General features: G+C 41.0%; 1 protein-coding gene across 1 annotated transcript in view; it reads right to left on the bottom strand.

Moving 5' to 3' along the window:
- The window catches only part of ENPP3 (ectonucleotide pyrophosphatase/phosphodiesterase 3), a 71,398-nt gene extending 57,800 nt beyond the window's left edge, over positions 1 to 13,598 (bottom strand). Inside the window, exons 1-4 of the mRNA XM_036414952.1 lie at positions 13,443 to 13,598; positions 9,305 to 9,380; positions 3,036 to 3,158; positions 924 to 1,049 (exon numbers count right to left, since the gene is read on the bottom strand). Coding sequence (XP_036270845.1) covers positions 924 to 1,049; positions 3,036 to 3,158; positions 9,305 to 9,380; positions 13,443 to 13,496 — 379 coding nt within the window. The 5' untranslated portion in view covers positions 13,497 to 13,598. The remainder of the gene's footprint in view (positions 1 to 923; positions 1,050 to 3,035; positions 3,159 to 9,304; positions 9,381 to 13,442) is intronic.
- Between the last annotated feature and the right edge of the window lie 762 nt (positions 13,599 to 14,360).

Below are 14,360 nucleotides of genomic sequence, written 5' to 3'. Positions count from 1 at the left end.
AAGCTATGAACGGGGAGTGGGGGAAGGGGAATCGGGGGAGCTGGGGAGCTAGAACTACAGGAGGGCAGCAGCGACTGACTGGTGCACAGATTCATGCTCAGGGCTACTAGTAATAATAATAACTGGTTTAACAAACTGATTATTGGGCCAAGTCATCTCTTTTATGATGTCTTATCCATAGGATCTGCCATATAATGTCTCAAACCACAACTATGTCTAGCTTAGTCCCATGGGACTTGTTGGGAGCCTGCAGAGTTGAGGCAAGCAACTCAGTCTTAAGGAAATAGAATTAAGTTCCTTCTAGCAGAAGTTATGAGGTGTCCTGAGGGCTTGGCCAGAAGATAAGATTAACCTGGGGCTTAGCATCTCCTGTCTTCCTGCCTCTTCCCCTTCCTGATCCTCCCCCCTAGATAGCCCAGCCTTGGAATGTTGCACCTTGGAATGTCACACCGCCTCTGGCAATTAGTCAATCCTGTATTGCCATACCAAAGACCCCCCCTGCATAGGCGGCCCTGCCCCCCTTTGTCTCTGCTGTATAAATACAGCCATTTCAGAGAATAAAACTGAGGCTTGATCAGAACCTTGTCTTGCCTTCATTCTTTCGCGTTCCTTGTTTGTTTCATTCTCTTAGGTGGTTCCTGCGTGCCCCTGTTGTTGTCCCGAGGGCCGGGACAGGGACTGAAAAAGACCTTCGCCTTACAGACAAATATGAAACTGGAAGCGTTCTCTTCGTTCCTATGTCTATGCTAGAGCCCCCTTTCTCCGTAGTGCACAAACCACGTTGTTGTTGTTTTCACACTGAACACATTTTGTCTTCTTTTCTATATGGAGTACTTCTCTGACTTGTTTTAATTTTTGTAGCCTAGGCCAGCTCTAGGGTCACTAATCTCACAGAGGAAAATGGGTCAGCAAATTCTGCTCACCTTTGCACACACTCTTGTAGTCAGCACAGCAGTCCTTCCTCTGCAAACAGTCATCTGAGCAAGAGCAAAGGCTGGATTCCAGTCTGCTCTCCCCACAACGAAATGTATTGCATGTCCATATTCGAGCTGCAAAATAACACAATTTGTTTCTGAGCCTTTAACTTATTGTAAGTACTCAATACCAAAATTATAAATTCCCTGCTTTTCTCCCTGTATTATTGCACAATCAAATTCTTGGTTTATCAGCATTAATCAATGAAAATACATAAAAACCCTGGCTGGCCAGGCTCGTGGTTGAGCATCGACCTATGAACCAAGAGGTCATGGTTCGATCCCTGGTCAAGGCACATGCCTGTGTTGCAGGCTCAAAACCCAGTGGAGGGCATGCAGGAGGCAGCTGATCAATGATTCCCTCATCATTAATGTTTCTATCTCTTTTTCCCTCTTCTTTCTTCTCTGAAATCAATTTTTTAAAAGAAGAAGGCGGCGGCGGTGGCGGAGGAGGAGGAGGAGGAGGAGGAGAAGAAGAAGGAGGAGGAGGAGGAGGAGGAGGAGAAGGAGGAGGAGGAGGAGGAGGAGGAGGAGGAGGAGGAGGAGGAGGAGGAGGAGGAGGGGGAAATACATAATACAGATAAAGGGCAATCCACCACTTTTCTTCATTTGGCATGTTTGGCAGATAGTACTCAAGCTTTATAAGCTGTAGCTCTGCTCTACTTAGCAGATACATCTCTGAGTTTGGAAGAACTCTGAACAACAGAAGTAACAGGAACACAGTCAGGTCTATAAGAACGTAGGCAAGTCAGGGAACCTCCCAGCTGAGAGTGACAGACATAGTAGACCAGGTTTCCACCATGCCGCTGGGGCTGTCCCAGGCTAAGCACTTATGTATGAGAAACAGTTTCAATAAATCCCAGGGCCAAGAACAACAAGGCTGGACTGAAGCTGCTTCCTAGTGAACCCTGCCAGGGAACAGTGACTCAAATCAACATAGCCCTGAGCTTAGAAAAATATGCTGAATAGGTGACCACTGTGTGCTTCCTTAGGCATCACATTCTCCATTCCCCAATATTTAGAAAGAAACGATTTTTGGAGATTAGGTGAATGGAATACAAAGCTTACCTATATTAAGTTATTCCTCCTCCTCTTGGCCTTTTCAGAGGGCATAATAGGTAGGAGTTCCACTGTTCTAATCTTTCCTCTCCTTTAACCACTAGACCCCTGCCCCCCATCTTCCATGATTTCTTAGAAAACTAAACATTGCAGACTGCCTCTTCCACCTTGAGAACAGCTTTTCTCAAGTTGTGTCCTACGGAACTCTGACATCAGCATCGCCAAGTAACTTTTTCCTAGTAACTCTTAGGCACCCTGAGATTTGAGAATGACTACAAATGAAACTAAACAAGATAACAAACTTAAGTCACAGCAAAACTCCAGTTGAAAGGTATGTAATTATATAGCATGTCATCTGCTGACAATGGCTATTCCTCAAACTCCATTAACTAGAGGCTGGACTCTGTGCTTATCCCTGTAAAAGGGGGAAGGATAATAACAGACCCTGTATACCAAGTGTTATGGGTTGAATTGTGTCCATCACCTCCAAAAATGAAAGTTCTAACCCCCATGACATTGAATGCAATCTTACTTAGAAAATAATCTTTGCAGATAATTAAGTTAAAATGAGGTCATTATGGTGGGCCTTAATCTAGTATGACTGATGTCCCTAGGAAAAAGAGAAATTAGGACACAGAAACACACCAAGGGGGACTGAGAAAACTCAAGGATAATGCCATGTGAAGATAAAGGTAAAATTTTGAGTTTTCCTGTCACAGCCTAAGGCTTCCAAAGATTGCCAGCCACTCTCAGAACTTAGAACAGAGTCATGGAATGGGTTCTCCCACTCAGCCTCCAAACGGAACCAACCCTGTTAACACCTAGACCGTGGACTTTGAGCCTCCAGAGCTCTGAGAAAATGAATCTCTGTTGTTTAATCTGCCCAGTTACTGGTACTGTGCTATAGTAGTCCTAGCAAACTAATATACAATAGTTGAACATTTGGGCATGCTACTGATAGCACAACCAACACAATAATAAATTTATGCTGGGAATTCATACCTGGTTCCACACAGGTGTTTGCAAAATCCCAGCAGCAGTCTCCTCGGTCTTTACACGCCGCATCGCACCGGCAGCCATCCAGAGATTTGTATGAAGAATCAAAGCATTTCTTCCTGCAGCTGCCTGTAGAGTGAAGGAAATAAGGAGACCGATGCTTAGAAGTTATTCACCATCTCTTAGCTAGATGGTGGAAGAACACAGAAGAAGTAGCACAGACTAGGACAGACAGACAAATAAGTGGTTTTTATTGCATGATCTGTAAGTTCAGTGATAAATAATAAATAATTTTTCCCCACTACTCCATTGAGGTTCCAAACTCAGAGACACCAAGTGCCACTTGATAAGGGTAGAAGGGACAAGCAAAAGCTAGAATATAGTGGAATTGATTGAAAGTGTAGGTATGGAACAGTAACTACATCTATTCCCACTACAGAACAGAAGGATCAAAATCTGGAGGAATTTAGGAGGAATAGAGACAGTAGACATAGAGGATGGCTATGATGGGAAAAGATGAACAAGCCCTACTCTCCAATGCCAAACAGAGAGTTATCAGACATTTGAGCATAGCATAATAATCCACCTTAAAAGACAAAGACCACGCAGTGCCCTCAGCAGTCCCAGATCGGTCTCGAAGGAACAGACCCAGGGACGCCGCCTCTCCCAGCCTCCAGCCACTCTCCTGCATTTTATCCAGAATCACCTTCAGAACCACCTCTGGCACCAGCCAACACACTGTTTTTTTCTACCTTAACTCCTTACTGCCGAACAACCATGAGCTCCCTAATTCATCCATTATTCCACCGAGGGGGAGGCTGCGGTCAACCACCTGGCCAGCCTGCCTCTGTGGCCTCCCACACCTACCTCTCTCTGGGCTTCTGTTTCCACCAATGATGTAGCTCTTGAGAGCGTGGGCCACTTCTTTTGAGAGTTGATGGAGAAGAAGCTGAGGGCACTAAGTGTCTCTTAAAGATGCAAAAGCAGCGTGGTGGCCGCCTCCTCTTGCCAAAGCCTCCCCAAGAGGAGTGGGCAAAACTCAGGGCGCCAAGGGAGCCGCCCTGGCCTTGGAGAGGACCCTGAACCAGGCCCTTGTGAAGCTGCAGCCCTGGGTTCAGACCCTCAGCTCTGGGACTTCCTGCAAAACCACTTCCGGGGTGAGGAGGTGAAACTCATCAAGAAGATGGGCGACACCTGACCCACCTGTGCAGGCTGCCACCCAGGGCTGTGCTGAGCAAGGATCTCTTCGAAAGGCTCACCCTGAAGCAGGACTAGGAGCATGTGGAGGCCAGAGGCCTTTGAGGGGCCCCTCTGCATCCCCCTGGTGTCTGTCTTTTACCTGAGCTTCTCCCTGAAAATACTAGCCATTCTTTTAACCATCCTGAAGCCCTCTCCCATGTATTAGACCAAATGAAACAATAAAGCTTTTTGCGGGGGGGGGAGACAAAGATCTAAACAAAAAAGAAAAGTTTGGTTGAAAAGGCAACAACACACACATATACACACACATGCACAGCTAATATTGAGATCCTCGGAAAAGAGAAAATATTGCATCCATGAAATAAGAAAGTTACATTTAAAAAAAAAAAAAGAGAGAGACATAAGATTCATGCTGCTCTAGGAAATAAAAATATAAGGGCAGAGATTTTTAAAAATCCATATAGAAAAGTGTGGCAGGCAGAGGTATGTTTCCTAAAAAGATTATATGCCTTAATTCCTGAGATCGTGAATATGTTGCCTTACATAGCAATGGGATTTTGCGGATATAATTAAGGCTATTATTTAGTTGACATTAAAACAAGGAGTTACCAGCCATCGTGGATCAGTAGTTGACCATTGACCTGATCACAATTCCATTCCTGATTAGGATTGTGGGCTTGATTCCCAGTAGGGTGTGTTCAGGAGGCAGCCAATTGATGATTCTCCCTCACTATTGTTTCTATATCTCTCTCCCTCTCCCTACCTCTCTGAAATCAATAAAAAATATTTTTTTAAAAAAACAAGAAGTACCAAAAAGTGAAAACAAACAATATAGATGTTATTAAAGAATCATATTATAAAGTTTCTCAGAATTGTAAAGCAAAAATTATTACCTTAAAATTGCCCACCAAATTTCTCAGAGCAAAACTCAAACCAAGGGATAAAGAAATCTTGGAAGCTCCTAAAAAAAGTTAATGAGCAAATTCATAAAGAATCACAAGTCAAAATGGCATCAAATTTCTTAAAAGCAACACTGTTAGCTAGAAGACAGGGAACTATGTCTTTAAATTTCCAGAAAGAATTTATATTCATCTTAGAATTCAATATCTAGCCAAACTATCAAGCGCTAGATTAGGATGATAAAAACGTCTTTAGATTATCCAAAACTCAAGTTATATGTTGCACACATTCTATTTTAGAAAGCTAATGAAGAATGTTTTTTTAGCAAAATGAAGCAGTAAAAGAGAGAGAGAAGAAAAAAAAAAGAAAAACAGAAGTAAAGATCCCAAAATAACAAGATCTAGCACAATGGAGAGGCTATGGAAACACCAATCATAATACACCAAACAAACCAAGAGAACAACCAACACTAATTAGAGCAGCAGGGTAGAGCAACAAATTAAAATAAATGGTATCACTATATCCACCTTTACACTGCCAAAAATGAGAGAGCTGGATCATTTCAAGAACTAACTGATCGGGTGTGGTGAAGGTAAGGTAGGCTAGAAAGCTATCTTCTGGTACTACTTACCCAGGTTAAAATGCAAAGGAATTCAGTTCCTGAATTTATGACAAAGAAAACCTCATGCAGGCCTAAGAGAACCTGAAGAATTTATGTGGAATTAAGGTACTAAAGTCAACCTGAATTTCCAGCACTTGGGAGGGCATAAGTCAAATGACATGTTGGATACAAGTCAAAAAGTACTGCATAGTAAATAGATAGACACATATGAATTGATGCATGCATAGAAATTTAGATGAATCTTTAAAAATGTTCAATAAAAAAAAAGTAAGAAAAAAAGTTTGTGTATCATTTACATAAAAAGCCTTTATGTTTTTACATTCACTCTCCTCCTTTGAAAAGTTTTCCATACTCGGCTTCCAGGATACAACAATTATGTGCCTTTCCTCCATATTCTGGGCCACTCTCTTCCTAGTTCTCTGTGCTTTGCTTTTCTTTTCTTCCCAGTCCTTTTAGCATACCCCCAAACATTGTTTTAAATCCCACATATGATTCTGATAATCACCACACTGTATGTCCATCTAAGACTTCCTTTCTAGCCCTAGCTGGTTTGGCTCAGTGGATAGAGCGTCAGCCTGCAGTCATACTTCTCCCTTCCTCTCTGAAATCAATAAAAATATATGTTTAAAAAAAAAAAAAAAAAAAAAAAGACTACCCTTCTAAAGCCAGACTCATATATCCAACTACCTACCTGGATACCTAGTAGGTACCAGTACTTCAAATATAACATATCCAAAACTGAGCTCCTAATTATTCTTCCCAAACCAACTTATTCTAAAGTTTTCCCCAACTAATTATGAAAATGCCATATTTTCAGATATTCATGAAAAAATATTAACTTCATTCTTTTTTTTAAATATATATTTTATTTATTTTCTAGAGAGGAAGGGAGATAGTTAGAAACATCAATGAGAGTCATCGATCAGCTGCCTCTTACACGCCCCCTACTGGTGATGTGCCCCCAACTAAGGTACATGCCCTTGACCAGAATCGAACCCGGGACCCATCAGTCCTCAGGCTGATGCTCTATCCACTGAGCCAAACCGGTTTCTTGAGTCCTCTCTTTCTCATTCTATATCCAGTCTGTCAGTAAAATCTATCTACCTGATAGCCAAGATCTAGAAACAGTCCAAGTGCACATCGGTAGAGGAGCAGATAAAAAAGCTATGGAACACTATGCAGCTTTGTTACAGCACAGATGAACTTGGAGAGTATGATGCTAAGCAAAATAAGCCAGTCAGAGGAAAACAAATACCATATGATATCGCTTATATGTGGAATGTAATGAGCAAAATAAACTGCCAAACAAAATAAAACCAGAGGCATGGATACATGGAAAAGATTAGCAGATGTCAGAGGGGAAGGGGGAGGGAAGGACTGGATAAAAGGAGGTGAAGAGATTAACCAAAGAATATATATGCATAGCCTTTGGACTCAGACAACAGTGTGGTGAAGGCCAGGGGAGGATGGGGTGGAGACTGGGTAGAGGTAGGCGAAGAGGGAGAAAATGGGGAACATTGGTAATAGTGTCAAAAATAAAAAAAAAAAAAAAAAGATATTCAAAATCCAACTATAGCCAAAACCGGTTTAGCTCAATGGATAGAGTGTCGGCTTGCAGACTGAAAGGTACCAGGTTCGATTCTGGTCAAGGGCATGTACCTTGGTTGTGGGCATGTCCCCAGTAGGGGGTGTGCAAGAGGCAGCTGATCGATGTTTCTCTCTCATCAATGTTTCTAATTATCTATCCTTCTCTCTTCCTCTCTGTGAAAAATCAATAAAATATATTTTAAAAAATCCAACCATAGCTCACCAGTTACAATGCTACTACTTAACTATCCTAGTCCAAGACATAAAGCTTGTCTGTATTATTGCAGTTATTTCCTAATAGGTCTCTGCTTCTCATGGTTTCACTCTGCCACTTATTAATGATATAATAGCCTAAGTAATGTTGGAAAAACAAGCCACACCATGCCATTCCTCTGCTCAAAACTTCCAATCACTAGCTATCAAACTCGGAATGAAAGGTGAAGACCATACTTTAACCTTCAAACCCTCTTTGACCTGGCTCCTCTTTGGTTGATCTCATGTATGACTACACTTCCTCTAGTCTTCTTAGTTCTAGCTCAGTGTTCACCTTGTCATTCTTGAAATGGAAGTTGCAGGCAAGCTACTGCTTTGGGCTTCGCACTTATTTTCTCTTGCCTGGAATGTTCTTTTAACAAAATATCTTGGTTCTCCTTCAGCTCTTTGCTTAAAAGTTATTGCACACACATGCCCCACCCCAGCCTGACTCAAAAATAATTAATATTCCTCTTTAAAGCTTTTTTTTATTCCTTAGCAATTTCCCTAATCGTATTACATATTTTTGCATATTTATATTTTACTGGAGGCCCAGCACATGGAATTTGTGTGTGAGTACCATCCCTAGGCCTGGCCTGTGGTCAGGGCCATCTTCCCTGGCTGCTGGCAACTGGCCCCACCACCCACCACCACCCATCCCCAGCTCCCTGTTTGCCATCAGGGGGATCAGAGCCTGCAGCAGGGGCAGAGGGGAAGGAATGACAGGGAGGTGGTCAGTGTACCTCATAATGACTGGTTGAGCAATCATTCTACCTAGCAGATAGTCAGTGCTCAATTGTTAAAGAATATGTAAAAAGTATGAACAAACTCAAACTAGAAAAACTACTTTAAAAACTCACATTAGTCCTAGTTAGTTTGATTCAGTGGATAGAGTGTCAGCCTGCAGAATAAAGAGTCCATCATTGATGTTTCTTTCTTTCTCTCCGTCTCTTTTCCTTTCTGAAATCAATTATATACATGTATATATATAAAAAAAAATTTAAACCTCACACTAGAAAAAGCATTGCCCATAAAAAGTGCATTAATTGGAGCAGAGAATGGTGAAAAATATCCAGGGTTGAGGATTAGAAGAAAGTGTAGTGCAAGAATGAGGGATGAGCATGTGAGGGACACTGACCAAGAGGAGCTTGAGTTACAAACCGATGCCCTGAGGGAGAAGGGAGTGAGGCCACATGAGGGCTGATAGACTGAGGTAAGAGGAAATGAATATGAAACAATAACTTTGGGAAGCTGGCCAGTAGGTGTATACTAAAAGAAGGAAGAAAGTCAAAGAACTAGAGATTTTGTTCAGAGATTAGTATATACAGTATATGCCTCTTGCATTAAATTGCAATTTGTGGCATCAAGATTCAGGAAAGGTGACAGGAGTTGCTGGGAAGAGAGCAATGAAGACTTGAGGCCAAGTTCATTATTAGATATTCATATCAAAGTCCTCTATGAAGATAAAGGAAAGTCAGGATGAAACACTGGAATGATATGACTCTCAAAGAAGCAGAGGAAGGAGGGCAAAGGGTCAAGTCCAACATTGACAGAATAAGCTAAACACAGGGGTGGGTTCCAGATAAGGGAAGTCGGGAAAAGGAGAAGCGAGGCGAGTGCTACCTGCAGCAGAGAGGAGACTCAGGGGAGAGGAGAGCACATGTTTTAACAAGTGAAGGTGAGGAGAAAGAAGAAATAATGCTGAGGGCTGTACCTTGCTCGTCTCGTTGTGTGAGCCCAAGCTTCAGGCCTAATCCAAGTGTCACAATGACCAGCAAAGCAAGAAGAACCTATTATAAAAAGAAAAAAACAAATGAAAAGTGACCTTTATAATTTAAAAATATATATGCAAAGATCCAGATAACCGCCTCCCTCGATGAATGTTAAGGGCAGACAGTGTTCTGGTTATACATATCCAACCCTGGCAGAGGTACATAATTTTATTTAACGCCTGATCATTAGAAAGGGTTGGGAAGAATTTTAAAATGCCATTTATTACAAATCTTTAAATGTAAGCACATTTGTCCCAGTTGGCTTCATCCCAAATCGAGTGAACCGCATGAAACCAAAGGAGCCATTTACCTTTGCCCATTTTTCTTTCTCATCTAGATACCTAAGTGAAGACTATTTATCTAAAAACCTTCCAAAATGTGAAATTGTTAACTACCTCATTCCTATGTGCAAGTCTTTCCCCCACTCTGTCCATCAGAGAACAATGAGGATATTTAGCACATGTAAAAATACAGTGTCCACATAATTAGCTGGCATGTAATCTGCTTTGATCTTCAGTTCAAACAAAAATGATTTAGGGTAACTTGGGAGATGTGTGACCAAAGATTGTGTGTTATCATTCATTATCACTACTGCTGACAAAGTTCTTCCATGTGGTGGACTTTATGCTATGATTAGAGTTAAACTGTTATATAATTAAAGATAATTCTATAATTCCTACTCCTTTCTTTCCCCATCCACTAAGTCTAATGGTTAGCATGCTGGATGATAGAGCCTGAATAATGTATCCTATATAATAATAGGCTAATATGCAAATTGACCAAACAGTGGAATGACTAGTCAAAATTACATGTACTGACCACCAAGGGGCAGATGCTCAATGCAGAAGCTACCACCTGGTGGTGAGTGCTCTCCCACAGGGAGAGTACCGCTCAGCCAGAAGCAGGGCTCATGGCTGGCTAGCACAGTGGCGGTGGAGGGAGCCTCTCCTGGCTCTGTGGCAGTTGGGCATCCTCTGAGAGCTCCCGGACTGCGAGAGGCACAAGCCACGCTGAGGGACACCCCCCACTGAGCGTATGAATAAAGACTGTGAATACAACAGATGTACAGATCACATAGGAAGCTGTTTTATACTACAATACACTATTTTAAAATCATTTTTATGGGGGAAAAACACACATACACATCTAAATTTTATTACCTAATGAAGACCTACATAAACGATTTAACCTTACAGCAGGTGTTCTTTCCTGTACAGAGGAAAAGGTGAACAGAAACAGTCATTAAATATCATTAGGACCCAAACTGTTTTGACTCAGTAGATAGAGCATCAGCCTGGGGACTGAAGGGTCCCGGGTTTGATCCTGGTCAAAGCACATACCTAGGTTGAGGGCTCAATCCCCAGGGAGGAGTGTGCAGGAGGCAGCTGATCAATGATTCTCTCTCATCACTAATGTTTCTATCTCTCCCTCTCTCTTCCTATTTATATACTAGGGGCCCAGTGCATGAATTCATGCACAGGTGGGGTCATTCTGAGTGGTCTGCTGGGATTGGGCTAAAACCTGCAGTTCAGCACTGCCTGCAGCTCCCACTTACCACTCCCATTCATCCTGGCTTCACTGTGCCAACTTCGGGCTCGCACCCAATCACTCCCAATCCAGAGAGACTCATATTCCCACAGCAGTGCTCACCAGCCATGAGCCCTGCATCAGGTGCCCTCCCAAGGGGAGTGACCTGGGAGCTGGGCTGAAACTGGCTCTCTGAGATCCTCTGAGGAGTCCCAGATTGGGAGAGGGTGCAGGCCAGACTGAGGGACCCAACCGGTGCATGATCAGGCTGAGGAGGGGCTACAGGAGGGCTCCAGAGCATGTCCGGCCCATATTGCTCAGTCCCAATCAGCTCAATCCCAGCAGCAAGCTAACCTACCAGTTAGACCATCTGCCCCCTGGTGGTCAGTGCAAGTCATAGCAACTGGTTGACCAGTTGACTGTCTGCCCCCTGGTGATCAGTGTACATCATAATGAGCAGTTAAGCAGCCTTAGCATATCATTGGAATATTATGCTTTGATTGTTAGTTCCATTGTTCTTCTGTTCCGATATTTGCATATTATCCTTTTATTATATAGAATAATTAGCATTTGGTCCCTTGTTATGATGCTCAAAGCCATCAGTGACCGAGGCATTGAGGAATACTACAAAGAAACAAAACACTGGGAAACTGTCCTGTGGTAAATCTCATTCATAATAGATTTACAAGTAACCTTTTTGTGTACATCTTATCTGTTGTCATTGGCAATTCAAACTTGCTGGTATGAACACCACCTAGCTGACTTTGTACTTGCTCTATATATTTATAGCTTGCTCTCCTCATTGTTCTGTAAGCCCCTTGAGAATAAGGAGGTTCATTTTTAATCTCGTATAACTATTTATTCTAATTATGTGATTCTGAGTAAGCTTCTTGATATTGAAGTGTGTGTATATATCTTAAACATCTTATGCTATTTACAAAGTGGAGCAGGGACTCCAAAAATTACTGAGAATCCAACATTTGGCTTTAGCATGGCTGAATAAAGAGTGCTGGAAACAGTAGACACCCTAAAAAAAAACACACTTTTTATGAAACATGTTAAAATTTGGAAACATTAGGGTATGTTTGAAACTGTGATTACAAAATATTGAGCTTCTATTATATGTACTAATAAACCAATAGAAGAATACAAGGGGTGTAAAATATGCGTAAATTTTGTTCCCAAGGAGTTTATAATTTCCTGAATTTATAAGATATGATAAATACAATGAATGGCATAAGAGCTAAAAAGAGTTGCTCCAACGTTCCCAGAAGGACAACTAATAAATAAAATACCTTGAGAATTAATTTCATTATTATCCCTGGGTTCAATGTTTATACACATTGTTTAATTTATTTCTAGCAACAATGCTTGAGTGACAGAGAATGGTGGTGACATTAAGAAACTAAATTAAGGAACTTAGGGGAAAACAGAAGCAGGGTAAGCGTGGGAAAATTATGCAGTTGGTTTTGGCTTAGGAATGAGGACCCAGCAAGCAGGCAGTTGAAATTGTGTGACAGAAACTCAGGGAGAGATCAGAGCTAGAGCCTTACTTGGAATTTTGTTGATAATATCACATTTAAAAGAATGAAAGGTGAAATTGTCTAAAGATATTTAATAAATAGGATTTGACTGTTTACATTGAGAAAAGGTCAATCAAGAATGCTGATAAGAAGTCAATAAAATGGGAATTTAAATGCCATGATGGAAGCAAAAAGAAAGGATAATTCAAAATAAGAAAACAATCAACCCTAGTTGGTTTAGTTCAAAGATAGAGCTTTGGCCTGCTGGCTGAAGGGTCGCAGGTTCGATTCTGATCAAGGCCACAAGGCGGATTGTGGGCTCAATCCCCAGTAGGGGTGTGCAGGAGGCAGAGGAGCCATGAGAGAGAGTCATTGATCCTCTGCCTCCTATCTCTCCCTCTTCCTTCCTCTCAGAAATCAATAAAAAATATAGATTGAAAACAAAAGAAAACAATCAGCAATATCTATGTACTATTGTTATAAAGACTAAAGAACAGGACTTTGGAGGGTAACTTCAGTACAGAAAAAGCAAAACTAGAGAACAGGGAATGGTTGAGCCGTGAGAAAACCAAGGCAACAGATGGAACTCCCCTTTTTCTGAAAGTTTGATGGAAAAAAGGAAAGAAAGTGTAATAAAATCAAGAAAAGCTTTTTCTTTTCCTTTTTTTCAGCAAAGAATATAAGATACGGTAATTTTAACTTCCCACTTTCTAGTTAATTCTGGTCTTAAATTATTCATGCAATAAAAATGTGAATTGGGAAATAATTGTATTCATCCTAAAAGAAATATTGCCAAGTGTTCTGCCACAGATCCCCACTTTTTAGGCAGATCAAATATTCATTTGTTGTTGCTCAAATTTTTTTACTTGTTAAATGTGATTAAAAATGTTAATTGCCTTAGAGCTGTTTTAAAACTGAGCACAATTACTTCAAACTTTACATTTAAATAGTAACACAAATACATAGGGAGTATACATTGAACATTTGACACAGCTACAATAAAGTAAAATAAGAAACAAACTGTACTTACAATACAAATTATTTTATATTTCTTAACAGTGCTCTTCTTAACAGTTTCTTCCATTGATAAAGTCAGCAGGGAATCCAGACTTCTGGCTGCATAAACTTGTTTTAGCAGAAACAGATTACTCCTCCCTTTCTCTAGTCTGCCAAAGAGAAACTAGGAGCTACGAGTGACTGACTTTTAACTGTTTGGGAAGATCACAGCCTGTTAGTGATTGGACAATCAAGAGAGAAGGGAGAAGTTGTGATAACAATAGTGTTGAGATAAGGAAGTTTATTTCCAGTACATTTCAGATAACATTTCAGAAACTCCAGGGAGTTTCAGTATTTACATAAACGTTATGTCGCTGTGGAAAACTAACGTTAATAATGTGCTTTAACCATAGTAGGAATTCCAACTCTGCTGCACTATGTACGGTACTTAACGTATGTCTTGCATTTTACAGGGTTCCCAGCTTGGCATGTTTTATGCACATTATCTCATGTCAAATTTAACATTCCCTACAAACATTGTATCCTTATTTTGTAGATGAATAAAGTAAAGATCTGATTATTTAAATTATGTAGCTTATATAGCCCAAAGCAAATAATTATTGGATGCCAGAGAGGAACTGGAAGGCAAGTCTTTTAACTCCCCATATTAAGTCTATTTTTACTAACCAGTTAAACAAGCTACTGATTTATTTCTATAGATACGTGCACTTACAATGAAAGAAGCTAAAGTACTAGCAGCACAGAGAGAGTTCTAGTACATACTGGGTGTTAAGTTCTTACAATTTGAATGACCCAAAGGCAGCAATTCTTAAAGTGTGATTCCATGGACCATTAAGCAGAAACCGGTTTGGCTCAGTGGATAGAGCGTCAGCCTATGGACTGAAGGGTCCCGGATTCGATTCCGGACAAGGGCATGCACCTTGGTTGTGGG

This window comes from Pipistrellus kuhlii, unplaced genomic scaffold, assembly GCF_014108245.1.
Source record: "Pipistrellus kuhlii isolate mPipKuh1 unplaced genomic scaffold, mPipKuh1.p scaffold_m20_p_5, whole genome shotgun sequence".
NCBI lineage: Eukaryota > Metazoa > Chordata > Mammalia > Chiroptera > Vespertilionidae > Pipistrellus > Pipistrellus kuhlii.
This window is presented reverse-complemented; position numbering and strand designations above follow the sequence as displayed.